The 15996-nt window shown below is 37.9% G+C and overlaps 1 protein-coding gene across 3 annotated transcripts in view; it reads right to left on the reverse strand.

Annotated features, from left to right (window-relative positions):
- LOC130915805 (synaptic vesicle glycoprotein 2B-like) overlaps window positions 1-15996 on the reverse strand; it is a 105783-nt gene that overhangs the window by 59531 nt on the left and 30256 nt on the right. For all 3 annotated transcript variants that reach the window (XR_009063149.1, XM_057835903.1, XM_057835904.1), the window contains exon 3: window positions 13675-13898. Coding sequence is in view for 2 of the 3 variants with exons in the window: in XM_057835903.1 (XP_057691886.1) it covers window positions 13675-13898 (224 nt within the window). In the remaining variant the exon portion in view is untranslated. The remainder of the gene's footprint in view (window positions 1-13674; window positions 13899-15996) is intronic.

The following is a 15996-nucleotide window of genomic DNA, read 5'->3' on the forward strand; positions in this document are numbered from 1 at the left end:
AATCAGGGGTTGAGAACCTATAGCTCATAAGCCAGATCGGGCTCTATTGACGGCTGCATCTGGCTCGAAGAGAAATCTTTAATTGTTAAAAAATTTTTTAAAAAGTTTCGTTATACTCCTTTGCGCATTGTGTGAAACGGCGACAATCGCCGGTGACTAGAAAGCCGGTCCGCAGTAATTTTAGTGGGAAAGTGGCAAACATACATGTTGTTCTGTCTGTCTGTCTGTCTATCAATCACATAGGCAACGCAGATGAGGCAGAGACACTGTTCAATTGGGGTTCCCATACTTTGCTGTCAAAAATATTGGCTGATATGCGCATGTGCGTGAGATCAGAAAGTAAATTTCCCTCGTTTTCAGTTTCGTTTTCCGCGTTGTCAGCTTATTTCAGAAACCCTTTGAGAAGATGCCAAAAAGAAAATAAGACGAGGAGTATCGTACTTTTCAGCAGGAATGGACAGGATAAAGACAAGATAATTAAAAGGATAAAAGAGATGCCTCCGTCAGCAAGAAATGTTCACGATCATACCATTATGATGTCAAATCAAATTAAGGCAACGCAAGTGAAGGACATAAATGCAGCACCGTTTTTTTTCTCTTGCTTTGGATGAGTCAACAGACGTAAGCAATTTATTCCAGTTCAGCGTGATTGCAAGGTTTTGACTATAAAAGGGACAACAAGAGGGGAGGATTTATTCAAGTCATTCACTGAGGAAAAAAATCTACCGATTAATAAACTTGTTTTTGTGTGCACCGATGGTGATCTGTGAATGGTGGGGAAAAACAGAGGATTCGTGGCGCTTCTTCGTGAACATGAAAAGAGACACATTCTAAGTTTCTTAACGCCTGCATGAAGCTTAACCTCACCAAGTATCAACCAGACTACTAAGCCATCAGCAAAACCATGGAGCACCAGAAGTCGCATTAATGGTAAGAAATACATTGATCATTGATTAGGAACAGCATAACAACGGTATTAAAATGAATTCATAGATGTATTATACTTTAAAAGTGTTGAAATTACATAAAATGCACACATTACTTGTATACTTGTACATTATTTAGTTTTAAACATATTGAATGGCTCTCACGGAATTACATGTAAAATATGTGTTGTTCATGGCTCTCTCAGCCAAAAAGGTTCCCAACCCCCTGGGCTAACTCATCGATGCAAAATAAATCTGGATTGACTTATGCTAACTTTCATTTGTATTGGTTCAGGTCATACACCGTTCGATTCAAACCTTTGCTTTGAAAAACCACTAAACAAACGTTTTGAAAACTTCAAGAATAAATTGTCTAGATTTTGTTGGCAAATGTAAATTACAGTATTTGAACATAACTTAAATACAAACGAATTAATAATCTCTTAACTATCTAGGAATGCAAAAAATAAACATTTGTCTTCAGACCACTCAACATTGTCTGTCTAAATATATATATATAAATGTAACTGAAAAAAACTTAATAGTCAGGGAATAACAAAAATAAATAAAAATGGAGCCTTCCTTCAGGTAAAACACTACTGCTTTTGTCACCAAGCACAGCCAAACTCAACAAAAAATGAAAGCTCCTTTGGGCTGCTTTAAGATCACATAAATAAAATGAAAATTAAAATTGGGGGAAGGGGGTGAACCTCGGTTCACTAAATTTCTCACAGTTTAATTAACAGTAAAAAAAAAATAATAATACAGGAGGACACCTCTCTCTAAGCAGCTTTCTACTCGAGTTTTGCAGGTTAGCAAATTCATATAGTTTAATATTATGCTACCTCTGATGCAGGTCAGACTTTCAGTAGCAAAATTGGTGGTGTGTTCCCCACCTCCACTACATTGACATCATTTTACATTACTTTCAGTGGCTGTTGCTGCTGGCCAAAGAAAAACTTCTAAATCACTCCTTTTTGAAGGGGGCTGCGGCATGTTGATGACATGTTGTATTTCTGTCGGGGCCTTGTGTGCATTTGTGTGGGGGTGAGGGTGCATGTGTTTGTGTGTGTGTGGGGGGGGGGGTTCAAGTCGTTAGCCAATTAAACGTGCTTTTGAGGGGGGGGGGATGGACTAACATATTCAGCTAGTTAAAAAGCGTTAATGTAACCATGAAAATAATTCATGTAATAATGGTAGGGTCCATTCTATCCTTACAACACATGGGAAGACTAAATTACCTATGTAACTGAAGTCATAATATAATGCAAATACGGTTGCTTAAAAGTTGGTGGGGACAATTTGAGCATCCTGAAAAGTTGGTTAGTGTTATGTCCCTACCGTCCCTATGGAAACCTACGCAAACCTGGTATCTATCCATCTATCTAGCTTTGTATCTGTCTGTCTGTCTGTCTATAACTATAGCCTATCTACAGCATATATACGCTTGGTGCCTTTTTTTTTTAAATTCAAACATGCACCACTTCTGGTGATTCACCTTTACTTAACCGTTGCAACACATTCCTTTAACTTTAAGCAAGCTGCATTCAAGTGAACACCAATTCAATCAACCAATCTGTGTTGGTATGTGGTAACCCAGATGGAGAGTAATCAATGAACATCACAGGTAGTAGATGAAATGTTGCATCAGCCAACGTGGTTCGTGGAAGTTGTCTGACAGTAGCCACGTTTACATGCTGACTTTTGTTCATACAGATTCAAATCATTCCGAATGGAAATTTCAGATCAGCTGTTTACATGTCACTTCATCTATTCCGATCCAGCGTTTACATGTGTCTGCCTTTATTCCGAAAGGACGTTTAACAACTGCCGTCTGACATGCGCAGATTAATCAAAACAAAGCGTCACGTTGCAAAACGTGGAGCTCGATCGTCAGAGTGCTGCTGTTTTAACTTTAACCCACTTGTTGTGTTTGTGGGGTCGTATCCGCTTCTGCTGTTTTGCTCTTTTGCCTTGAAGTAGCCGGTTGTCAGCGTTTTCCACCATTTCTAATCTGGTCAACGCTCCGGTCTATTCCGGCTTCGTGTTCCTCGTTTTACGCCCGTCTAAGCGAGCAATTATATTCAATTCTTTTAACGTTTGAATTAAATACAATCTTTCCGCCGGACTCCAATTAGGTGCGCTGTGCTTGGAAGCCATGTTGCAAGTGACGTTACTTACGTCACCACGTCAGTACGGAGCATGTGCAGAAAGAACGCAACCAGACACCATTCCGCTTCCCTGTTTACATGATGTAATTTTACTTCTAATCGGTTTGGGAAAAGGAATATTCCACCCCTGTGAATCGGAATGAAATTCCATTCGGTTTGGGCCTGTTCATTCCGAATGAGGTGTTTATATGGAACACATTTATTCGGTTTGAACATCTAAACCGATTGTAATTGGAATATTTGGCTCCATGTAAACGTGGCAAGTGAGGGAGATCCTGAATTTTTTCTTGCCCAAATAAACTGTGATCTCAACGTTGATATCTGGGTGAAGTGGGTAAGTGAACAAGATCACAAATTTTCCTTAAATGACTCAAAGATCACTTATAAATATTTCACTTCATGGATTTGTTGCATAAGACAAACTCTGGAACACACTAGAAATGTACAGATGGCCATACAACAGGGGGGAGCTGTGAGTGTGACGATTCATTATTAAACATTTTGATCCCTTTTTTATACAGTATGCAGGCTATTTAGTGACTGAGCACTATGTATAAAACTATATGAGAGCATTCGAATGAGAGGATGAAATGTTTTTAAAATATTATACAGTATCTACATCCAAAATGGTTCATGATGGCTGCACTGCACCACTTTCCGTACTCCACCCATAATTCTTCATGTCACTTCTCCCTTTCCCTTCTCCTCTCCCCTGCCTTGCTTATTCATTCACACACATCTCTGTGTCTCCCTGTCTGCATTTAACTGCTATTTGTTTGTGTTCTTCCTGCTGTTGTTGTTTGTTATTCATCACTATTTCTGTCCAAGTGGAATTTGTTTGATGGCATAGCCTTTAAATCCCACTGAAGATTTGTTCCCACAGTTCTACAAACGTCAGAAGTACAAGTATGTGCTTTCACTTTATAACCCCTGCGAAACCTGTAGAATTTAAACAAGCAGCTCAATATGCAGAGCAATAAAGACAGCATGCAATAGTATGTCTAGCGAGTAAGCTGATTCATTTCTGCATCATCAGTTGTCCACTGACTAACGTGACTCCAGAGATACTTAAAGGATTGAATGCATAAACAATACTATTAGGGTTGTTCCGATCATGTTTTTTTGCTCCCGATCTGATCCCGATCGTTTTAGTTTGAGTATCTGCCGATCCCGATATTTCCCGATCCGATTGCTTTTTTTTGCTCCCAATTCAATTCCAATCATTCCCGATAATTTTTCCCGATCATATACATTTTGGCAATGCATTAAGAAAAAAATGAATAAAACTCGGACGAATATATACATTCAACATACAGTACATAAGTACTGTATTTGTTTATTATGACAATAAATCCTCAAGATGGCATTTACATTATTAACATTCTTTCTGTGAGAGGGATCCACGGATAGAAAGACTTGTGACTTTGTATATTGTGACTAAATATTGCCATTACTGTATTTGTTGAGCTTTCAGTAAATGATACTGTAGCCATGCTCAAATGCATGATGGGAAGTGGAACCATGACTGTGCGTAGTGCTACCAATTGATATATCTTCTCTGTGTTGGGCTTAAAGTGTTAAGAATAAGATCAATTGCTACTTTGCTTCCCCACATTGCTTCCCATGATATTTCTAATCATAGGGAGAGGAATTGTAAGGCTTTAGCCAATTAAAAAAAGGCTCCAAAGGCTGTCAAAATTCACTCTACTCATTTTACACTGCCTTTTATCTCTCTATATAGGTAAAACAGCGCCATTACAGATTGAGCGCGACATTGCGTGAGTGGGTCGTGCAGCGCATGCATTAATTGTGTTAAATATTTTAACGTGATACATTTTTTAAAAAATTAATTACCGCCGTTATCGGGATAAATTTGATAACCCTACCTTAAGCCTAAACTAAACACTCTGGATGAGTGTAACATATTATGTCTGTAACGTTAAATACAATTAGAAAACGATTTAATTAAAAAATATATACAGTATATATTAAAAAAAGGCATGGCCGATATTTTTTTGCCGATCCCGATACTTTGAAAATGACGTGATCGGAATACTATACATTATTGACATTCATTCCCATACTACATTTTGCTATTCCAGCATGGGATAAAACCCCATTCCCATACTGCAATTTACCATGTTATCATGGGAGTGCAACCTAAATACTTTTTTTTTTTTTACATTTTAACATAGAGTAAACAATTCACTAACAGCAATGTGTTTTATTGCTGCTCATCAAGAATCATATGTTTTTCTGATGACGTTGATTTGTCATCTAAAATGCAGACTTGATTGGGATGCACAAGCCACATCCCATTTGCTTGTTGCGGTTTACATCTGTGTTAGCCGTTTACATAACGCTAATAATAAAAAGGTGGTTCCGACCTCAAAGATCTCATACAGTACATTGATATGGGTATGACTGACAGGGTACTCTTAAGCCTTTGACCACAACAGGTGATCCCCTGGAACTACACTCTGCTACGTACAATGTTCCCTCTAATTTTTCTTGTGTCTGAGCAGACACACACGCTCCCTGAGCACACTGCGGACCACAGTGAGCAACATCAGATGTGTACCCTTGGGCCACACATCAGTATCAGGGGTGAAAGTGGCTAGAATTTCTTGCCGGAACTCCCTGACTCCATTTTAATTTTTTAAAATTTTTTTTATGGGGGTTGGGGTTGGTGTCAAACCTCCTAAAACCACCAAAATGCAAAAAAATCAAGAGTTCAATCCCGGACTCTGGTCTTCCTGTGTGGAGTTTGCATGTTCTCCCTGTGCCTCTGTGGGTTTTCTCCGGGTACTCCGGTGTCCCCCCACATAACAAAAACATGCATGGTAAGCTGATCGAATGCTCTAAATTGTCCCTAAGTATGACTATGTGCGCGAATGGTTGTTCGTCTCCTTGTGCCCAATGATTGGCTGGCAACCGATTCACGGTGTACCCCGTATATTGCCCATAGTTAACTGGGATTGGCTCCAGCGCCCCCGTCACCTTCGTGAGGATTAGCGGCTCGGAAAATGAATGAATGAAAGGTTTAACACTAGGGTCCCCAAACTACGGCCCGCGATACGGCCCGTCTCCACATTTGGTACGGCCCCCTGAACATTTTTTTTTTTCTCAATAGTGTTATTTATTTCCTGGCTTTTTTCTGTGAAGAACCCAGAGAGGGTTATTTGGTGAGTATCTATTTAATTAATATTGTTATATTATATTATATTATATTATATTATATTATATTATATTATATTATATTATATTATATTATATTATATTATATTATATTATATTATATTATATTATATTATCATTTGTATTTTATTTACTTTTGTTCCATGAAGAATCCAGAAAGGGCCATTTGATTGTGGCTTTCTGAAAAACAATTAATTTTTATATTTAGGCACTCCTGCAAAAAATAAAAAAAATTAATAAAAATAAAAAAAATTTTAGGCACTCCTGCAATCGTCACACTTTTTCTGTTACAAACTGACCCGGCCCCTCATCAGAGAAGGGAAAAGTTATGTGGCCCTTACAGGAAAAAGTTTGGGGACCCCTGGTTTAACACATGCATTAGGGTACTGCATTACACTGGAACAAGGCATAAATAAGAAACTGATTTCCATTCAAAATTGTATTTTTTCACAGATTTTCAAAATTCCATCTAAAACACCATCTAAATTTTGTTTTCCCCTCATTTCTTCAAATCTTAAAAGCAAAACCTGAATTTTAATTATCCAATAACATAGGATGCACTTTAAAATGGAAGATAATGTAAACATTGACTTTTGTAAATAATAGAGATATAAGTAACATACATTAACAAAAAATAAGTACAAATAACATACATTATGCGCAGTAAAATGGAATATATTTTGAAGCCAAAGCAAAAAGACTTTTTTTTTAATTATAAGGAAATAAATAAGTAGCCTTGCATAAATGAATAAAAATAAGTCCAAAGTGCACATTAACATGGGAGATTAAAATAAAATAAACCTCATCAATTATTTCCTTTCTCTTAAAGATTTGATCAATTTTCCGTTGCATTGCTCCTTTAATTCAACAAGCTTGTTTTTTTTCCTCTATGTGTTGTTCCAAAAAACAGAGATGGCTCTGGCTGCAAAACGCCCCTCTCAGGCTCCTCTTCCGCTCATCTCATTCCCCTGTTTTGCACCAAACTCTCTTGGGGAGAAAGAACGTGCATATGAACCAAACAGAGATAACTATCCTTGCTCATCACGTGTCAGTATGTCAGCCAATTGAACGGACAGCAGAGTCCATGTTTGTTTTTTTTTGTTTTTTGTTTTGCTACGCGACGCGACTTGTCAAAGTTCTCAGAGGCAGAGAGACAGACGCTGGGAAGAACTACGTCAAAGAAATAAATGTATAATAAATATGGGTGGAAATGGATGACGCAACACAAGCTCTTTATTAGGCTTGTTGTTAAAACTTATGTATTGAAATCGGACATTAGTAGATTGTTATTAGAGATAAGTGTGTGGTAGCGTGCCAGTTTTTTTTTAACAGTGTTTGGACAGTTACGGTCATATTTGCAGGATCAAAGCAGCGTTCTGGGCAGTTCCGCCGAATAAACTCATAGCAGAACTCCGTTCCGGCTCGTTCCGGTCCACTTTTACCCCTGGTATTACGCCTGTTCAAAACCCTGGATCATAGCAAGTTACCTGGCTTATTAAAAGAATGAAACTACAGCAGCAATTTTTATTAGTCTACTTTTAATATAATTGATTTGGCCTACCTAAAAAGAAAAGAACAATAATCTCGTTGTTCATGAGATGTGTACTGTTATATGTGAGAGTCCTGCTTTAACCATAGGAAGAATCCTGCTTTGGCCTGGGTAAGGTCCAGTTGTGGCATAGATGAGTTAATAAATAAAACATAATGAACAAGCACAATGGGAGTACAGTACAACAACCTCACACATTAAAACTGTTCAGACTCTAAGGACAATCAAGATTCCTATTGCAGCTACACTGTAAAAACACAACTCCTTAAAACTAGTTTAATTCCCTTGTTTTCAGAGTAAATCTACTAGAAATGCATAAAATTATCAGCCAAATTTTACTCACTTAGATATCCTGAAATAAGCTAATTTTCAGCAAGCTAGTTTTCGTAACAGACTTATTTTGAGCAAAACGTTAGTATGTATAATCTTAAAATAAGCTTGTTTGTCAGAAATTCAACAATAGATATTGTTAAAAACATCATTTGAAAGCAAACTTTCAACAGCATGGATGGACTTGTACGGAGAGTAATAATATCCTTTGGTGATAAAAGACTGAATTACAAAGGGCAACGCACTAGTAAGCCTTCTGTTGTAGAGCGTCCTGTACAAAAGCTAATTCTTGTGATGCAATGTTCAAAAACTCAATGAATTGTGGTTATTTCATTGTTGAAAAGTAATCATTTGTTTGTTGTTACTAGTATGCATAAATTTGGTGGGAGTGTAAATAACCAAAGCCTAATTTCTGCCATAAGGAGTGACGGCGAACTGTGAGAGTTTTAAATCTAGTCTAGCGGCCCCTCTGGAAGAGGCAAAGCTATGACCGTGATCCAGGTGATCCTTTCATTTTCGAAGGTGATCGGTTGGTCTAATAAACTAGATTATATCAGTTGTAAAATAAAGATATTAATTAATATTGTAGCGCTTGCAAAGATTGGCAGCGGAATGTTGCTTCAGTAAATTAGTACAGGAGTCTAGCTCTCTTTTCACTAGGGATGGGAATCGAAATCCGATTCCAATTCAGAACCGGTTCCGAGTGTTTCGAGGCCTCGACATCACAATGAAAAAGCCTTAATGATCCCTTTAACGATCCCTAAAGACGCATATTGCGTCGTGACGTGTCTTGTTGTCCAGACGCATCAAACTAGCATGGTGCCAAGAACCACTCGCTCCAAAGTTTGGCTACACTTCACCAGGAAAAAGGGTGAAAATGAAAGGTTACGATAGTTTAGCACGAGCGTTGCCGCCGTAAACATAACAATGATGTAGGTTCGAACGCTCGAAAGTGTGTCTTCACTTCACGAGGAAAAATTACAACAAAGCGACTTGCAGTCATTGCGAGATGGAAATGACTGCATCGGGAGGGAATAGACTGCACTGTCCTCACCGAGACGCTAAGGTTCAGTCCTGGCTATACAGCTAGCTAAACTCCCAAATGACGATGCAGAAGATGTTGGTATAATTTGCTGACTTTATTCAACCATCACTTGAAACTAAAAATAGAAATGAAACAAATCAATTTCGTCCCCAATAACAAACAGGTTCGCATCAACGTAAATCAGCGATGATTAGCTGCTAACAAAGTCATAACAAACAGTTAGCATGCGTTCGCTAGCATTAGCACATCGTTTAAACCACTACACAACTGGATTTAAGTGTTGGATCGCGAGTGGAAACACACAACAACAACACAGAAGATGATATATACAGGCGTTGGCTCTGTGGATATTTTACAAACATTAACAAAGAACGTAGGCTCGTGGCAGTGTTTCCCTTTCTCACTAACTCACTCACTAGCTTGGATGCGGCATTTCTTCTTCTTCGTGCTCTTCTTCGCGTGAGGAAGCGCAAGGGCGTCACCACTTGAGCGTGAAAGCGCCATAAAAACTAAAAGGCATGCATTTCAATATACTGGTAAATAAAAACAGGGGTCCCCAAACTACGGCCCGCGGCTCCATATTTGGTCCGGCCCCCTGAACAATTCCAGTGAGCATTTTGAATTTTTTTTGTTTTTTTCTCCCTCAGTAGTGTTATTTATTTCCTGGCCTTTTTCAGTGAATAACTCAGAGAGGGTTATTTGGTTATTATCTATTTAATTAATAGTGCTATGATTATTTATTATTATTATTATATTATATTATTATTTTTATTTTATTTACTTTTGTTCCGTGATGAATCCACAGAGGGTTATTTGATTGTGGCTTTCTGAAAAACAATATTTTTTTTTACATTTCGCACTCCTGCAATCGTCACACTTTTTCTGTTACAAACTGACCCCGGCCTCTCAACAGAGAAGGGAAAAGTTATTTGGCCCTCACAGGAAAAAGTTTGGGGACATTGCCAAAGGCAGAACAACGACCTATATGCCAAAATATACCAATATTTTTTATTTCTATTAGAAAAATGTTTCAGTAAAATGTTACACATTCTTGTGCATTTGCCACTTATTGCCACAGTTAACATTGAGGCTTTGGGCCTCTTTTGACCTCGTTGTGAGTTTGTAAGGTTGTGACTTCTGATTAAACAAACTTGATGCCAATCAAAATGTTTGTTCTTCTTTTTCCTGAAATTAGAATCGATCAGAGAATCGATAAAGAATCGAATCGATAATGGAATCGGAATCGTAAAAATCGTATCAATTCCCATCCCTACTTTTCACCACCAAAGGGAGGGTCGCAATGCTGTATCAAACCCACCACCAGGAGTAGTGACGTTACAATAGGTTAATGTTGAATTTTATTTTGTGCGCTCCATAGATTTTCTTGTGCGCAGAGTATGTTGAAGCAGTGCGCGATTGCACACGCGTGCAACTTAGAGGGAACATTGGCTACGTATGACTAAAGGAATAAAATAGATGATTGTGTATCTTGATTTTGTACATATAGCCATATAAGAATAAAGATCAACTTATATGTGTCATACGTGTGTCATAGACGAGGGATGTCCTGATCTGATCATGTGATCAGAAATCTGGCCGATCGCGCCATTTTTCAGAAGATCGAAATCGCGTGAAAAGGATAGGGTTTTTTAATTTAAAAAGTTGTTCAGCTTGGTACACAGTCTGAAGTGTGCTGTGCCAACTCATTCATTGTGTAAGTGAAAGACTGTTTTCGGCAGCGTGAGCATTAAAGTATGAGTGAATTATAGGAATGTTACGCAGAGTGATTAAAAGTATGACGTGAAAGGTCATGCAATTAAAAATGTGGGTGCGCCTCCATATCGTGCTGGTGCACCTTAAGAAAAAAGCTAGGCGCAACAGTGCAATCAATGCAAGAAGTAAGTGTGGAGCCTTGGCAATACATATATCGTAATGTTAATTTTTTTCAAATATTGTTGAGGCCTGACCCAAACAGAGCTATTCAAGGTATCTGGTGAAAATTCTTCCAGGTTTAATATCGCCAAATACATACTGTAACTGTCAAGTTGTACGGTTTTGGCGTAATTTTTAGAAGTGAGCACTGATTTTTAAATGTGAACGCCGTATGTTCAAAATCTGTACCTTTTTTTTTTCTCCTTTTGGATTTTGTCACCGTTTCGGCGATGAGACAATGTGCGTTACTACGCGTTAGTACTTTGGTTGAATGACGTGAGAAAAGTCAGCGACACGGAGAGAGAAGAGCGGGAGTGGGAAGGAGGGAAAAGTGTTGTGATGCTGTTACAAACGCGATGCTAGGCAAGGTGGCTCAAATATTTCCTGTCTAGCCGACAGCCTACATTCTACGCCCACTTGGAGCTACACTAGATATCACATGCATATAGAACTAGATGCGAAATGACAGACTCTACGGCGTTAGTAAACAACAGCCATCTTAAAGCAGTAGACTTCTCAGAAAGGTTCTGTTGTAGTGAACCTTCCTAGCGAACTTAAGTAACTTTTTATCTAAAATACTCCTAAATCGGCAAAATCTTGACTTGAATCTCTCTTTAAATGATGAAACAGTTTTAAAACTTTCACATGTCGAAAGTAGACATGAAAGGTAACATCAGTTACTTTGCTAAGTAACTAATTACTCCTACATTCAGGTAACTGAGTTACTGACTTAATTACTTTTTGGTAGAAGTAATTTGTAACTGTGAGTAAATACTTTTTCATAATAAGATTAACAACACTGGTCATAAAGATGAAGTCTGCAGAATGAAAAGTGACGAAAGCTGAGATTTTATTTTGCCAATTTGTTGCCGAATGCAATTTGCCCGCAACTGTTGCTGATCACTTCTCAAAATGTTCCCTGACTCGAAGATTGCATCGGTAAGTTAATTTTATCAATTGATGTTTTTAATTTATAATTGGACACACTAACGAGCTACCTTCAAGTCAAACTGAATTGCGAGCTGAAGTGCCATGAAGTGCAGCCATCAAAAGACATGATAGAAATTGCCAAAATTGCTACATACAATTGTACAAAAAGTCATTGTTAAATTTTAGGAATCATGATGTAGCTGAAGATATTGATTGTTCTTTGATTGCACCAGGGTATATGTGACAATATTAACAATGAATTCTATTATTTTAAAAATTGAGTTTCTTTTTTGTTTCGTGTTGCACTCTATATAAAACGTTGTAAGATTAGTCACCAATTTGCAAGGTCCTAAATCACTATTTGTAAGATTGCTAACAGCCTAAAAAGTAACCAAAAATCCACAACACAATGGCATTACCAAAAGATACAAAAATATATTATATACACTATGTTTTATACTCTGCAACACTCCAGCAAAAAGCGGAAGAGGAAGTACTGTAAAAAGTACAGTAATGTGACATGTTTGGAACATTGATGCAAATAAAAACAGAACAAAAACTTTTTTTTGGTATCCGATCAGGACGCTGTATCGGCAGACTCTCAAAATGGGGTGTCTTGGCTTCGGGTAACAAAATATGTGATCGGGACATCCCTATCAGGGACTATTGTCTGGGTAACACAAAAAGGATGGCGATGAAAACTCCATTATTTAATTAAAAAACATAAAATTCAATGCTGAATGTACATATTTCCGCTGCTACTGAGCACACAATATTTCACAGTTTTAAAGGATTGAATAGCTGGAACATGGAAAGTTTTCTTCTTTAATGTTCAAGTTTCGATGGATGTAAAATTAAATTAGCTGAGTTAAATTATAACACCATAACTTGAACTGACCATGTGGCAGAAGGGCAACAACCCTCTCCTTCCAGTGGGATCATGGGCCTCCCACAGGTATAAAAGCTACATTCGGTTCATGGCTCCTCCTTTTCTCTTGCTTCCTGCCTGCTGGCTGCAGCTTGCAGGTGCTACCTACGACGACCCTGCTGCTACGGGGATTTAGGACAGCTGGCCAGGCCCAAATTTTCGCCGTCACACCTCCCCAAGCTACAGGCAACTCAACTGCTGACGCATTTGGATGCTTTTAGGCGGCTGATGCGCTGCTCTAAGCCCCCAGGTCAGCTTAAAATGGTACTATACCAATGTTTTATATAGTGGGTTGAGGTTACATTACTATACTGTATGTAAGTCAAGTAACTTAGCCCGACTATTATAGTGAAAATCTCTCATTGTTCACGTCTCAAACATGTGCTAGCATATACACACAAAAAACATGTTGGTTCAGCCATTAGTTTTCTTTTCTTTCCCTTTTATTATGCTTACACTGTGTTATGTAGGTGTGGGTTTATTTCCTTTTTCTAATCAGGATATTCAACCAGTAAGTAAAGCTTCTGTGGTGTTAATAACCAGTCAATTTACGCTACAATGTTATGCATAAAACAGTGGGAATTGATGGAAGGATACCTTCAACACACCAAACATAACACACATAAAAATATTCTACTATACTACTATATAGACAATGGACTTACCCAGCATCCCTTTCTCTGCATTGGACAGGCACAGATCCTTTTCGGCAGATGGTAAAACAAAGGCAACCACAAAACATTCAACCCCATCAGCCATTAGAGCCAGCCCCAACACCATGAAGAGTGTCCACTGGAACTTTCCATGGCCACAATCTTCCATGATATCCTCATACTGTTCCGATAATTCTTGCAGTTCTGAGAGTGCACCACCAGCTCGAGATTTCGCCCTGAGAATGTAAAGGAAAGAATTAATTATTGAAATTGAATCATTTCCTGTTGGGCTTACACTAACACAAAAGGATACATGATAGAATGACTGTGACAACACTCAAATTAGTTGTCACTATACACTATGGTCGCCAATGTGATTTTTAGGGCAACAGATTACACATCTATATGGATTGGGTAACTGAAATTAGTACTCTTATCTTGCATGATTTTGTCAACTGAGCATTACAATACAGTGGTATTGAGCATTACAATACAGTGGTATAAAAAAATATCTGAACTAGGGCCGTCAAAAGTATCACGTTAACGGGCGGTAATTAATTTCTTTAATTAATCACGTTAAAATATTTGACGCAAATGCCCCGCTCAAACAGATTAAAATGACAGTACAATGTAATGTCCGCCTGTTACTTGTTTTTTGGTGTTTGGCGCCCTCTGCTGGCGCTTGGGTCCAACTGATTTTATGGGTTAGTAGTACCATGAGTGAATATGATGTAATTATTGACATCAACAATGGCGAGCTACTAGTTTATTTTTTTGATTGAAAATTTTACAAATTTTAATAAAACGAAAACATTAAGAGGGGTTTTGATATAAAATTTCTATAACTTGTACTAACATTTATCTTTTAAGAACTACAAGTCTTTCTATCCATGGATCGTTTTAACAGAATGTTAATAATGTTAATGCCATCTTGTTGATTTGTTGTTATAATAAACAAATACAGTACTTATGTGCCGTATGTTGAATGTATATATCCGTCTTGTGTCTTATCTTTCCATTCCAACAATAATTTACAGAAAAATATGGCACATTTTATAGATGGTTTGAATTACGATTATTTACGATTAATTAATTTTTAAACTGTAATCAACTCGATTAAACATTTTAATCGTTTGACAGCCCTAACCTGAACCTTTTGGAATTTCTCACATTTCTGCCTAAAATCACCATCTAATGTGATCTGATCTTTGTCAAAATCACACAGATGAAAAAACAGGGTCTGCTTTAACTAAAACCACCCAAACATTTATAGGTTTTCATATTTTAATGAGGAAAATAAGTAAGTGAACCATCACATTTAATATTTTGTGGCCCCGCCTTTGGCAGCAATAACTTCAACCAGACACTTCCTGTAGCTGCAGATACAGTGCCTTGCAAAAGTATTCAGCCCCCTTGAATCTTGCAACCTTTCGCCACATTTCAGGCTTCAAACATAAAGATATGAAATTTAATTTTTTTGTCAAGAATCAACAACAAGTGGGACACAATCGTGAAGTGGAACAACATTTATTGGATAATTTAAGCTTTTTTAACAAATAAAAAACTGAAAAGTGGGGCGTGCAATATTATTCGGCCCCTTTACTTTCAGAGCAGCAAACTCACTCCAGAAGTTCAGTGAGGATCTCTGAATGATCCAATGTTGTCCTAAATGACCGATGATGATAAATAGAATCCACCTGTGTGTAATCAAGTCTCCGTATAAATGCACCTGCTCTGTGATAGTCTCAGGGTTCTGTTTAAAGTGCAGAGAGCATTATGAAAACCAAGGAACACACCAGGCAGGTCCGAGATACTGTTGTGGAGAAGTTTAAAGCCGGATTTGGATACAAAAAGATTTCCCAAGCTTTAAACATCTCAAGGAGCACTGTGCAAGCCATCATATTGAAATGGAAGGAGCATCAGACCACTGCAAATCTACCAAGACCCAGCCGTCTTTCCAAACTTTCTTCTCAAACAAGGAGAAAACTGATCAGAGATGCAGCCAAGAGGCCCATGATCACTCTGGATGAACTGCAGAGATCTACAGCTGAGGTGGGAGAGTCTGTCCATAGGACAACAATCGGTCGTACACTGCACAAATCTGGCCTTTATGGAAGAGTGGCAAGAAGAAAGCCATTTCTCAAAGATATCCATAAAAAGTCTTGTTTAAAGTTTGCCACAAGCCACCTACCTGGGAGACACACCAAACATGTGGAAGAAGGTGCTCTGGTCAGATGAAACCAAAATGGAACTTTTTGGCCACAAAAAGAATAAAATAAATTTAAGTATGGTCTTGTTTAACCTTAGCAGATGTGGGTAGAGTAGTATTACTTC

Source organism: Corythoichthys intestinalis, chromosome 5 (genome assembly GCF_030265065.1).
Source record: "Corythoichthys intestinalis isolate RoL2023-P3 chromosome 5, ASM3026506v1, whole genome shotgun sequence".
Taxonomy (NCBI): domain Eukaryota; kingdom Metazoa; phylum Chordata; class Actinopteri; order Syngnathiformes; family Syngnathidae; genus Corythoichthys; species Corythoichthys intestinalis.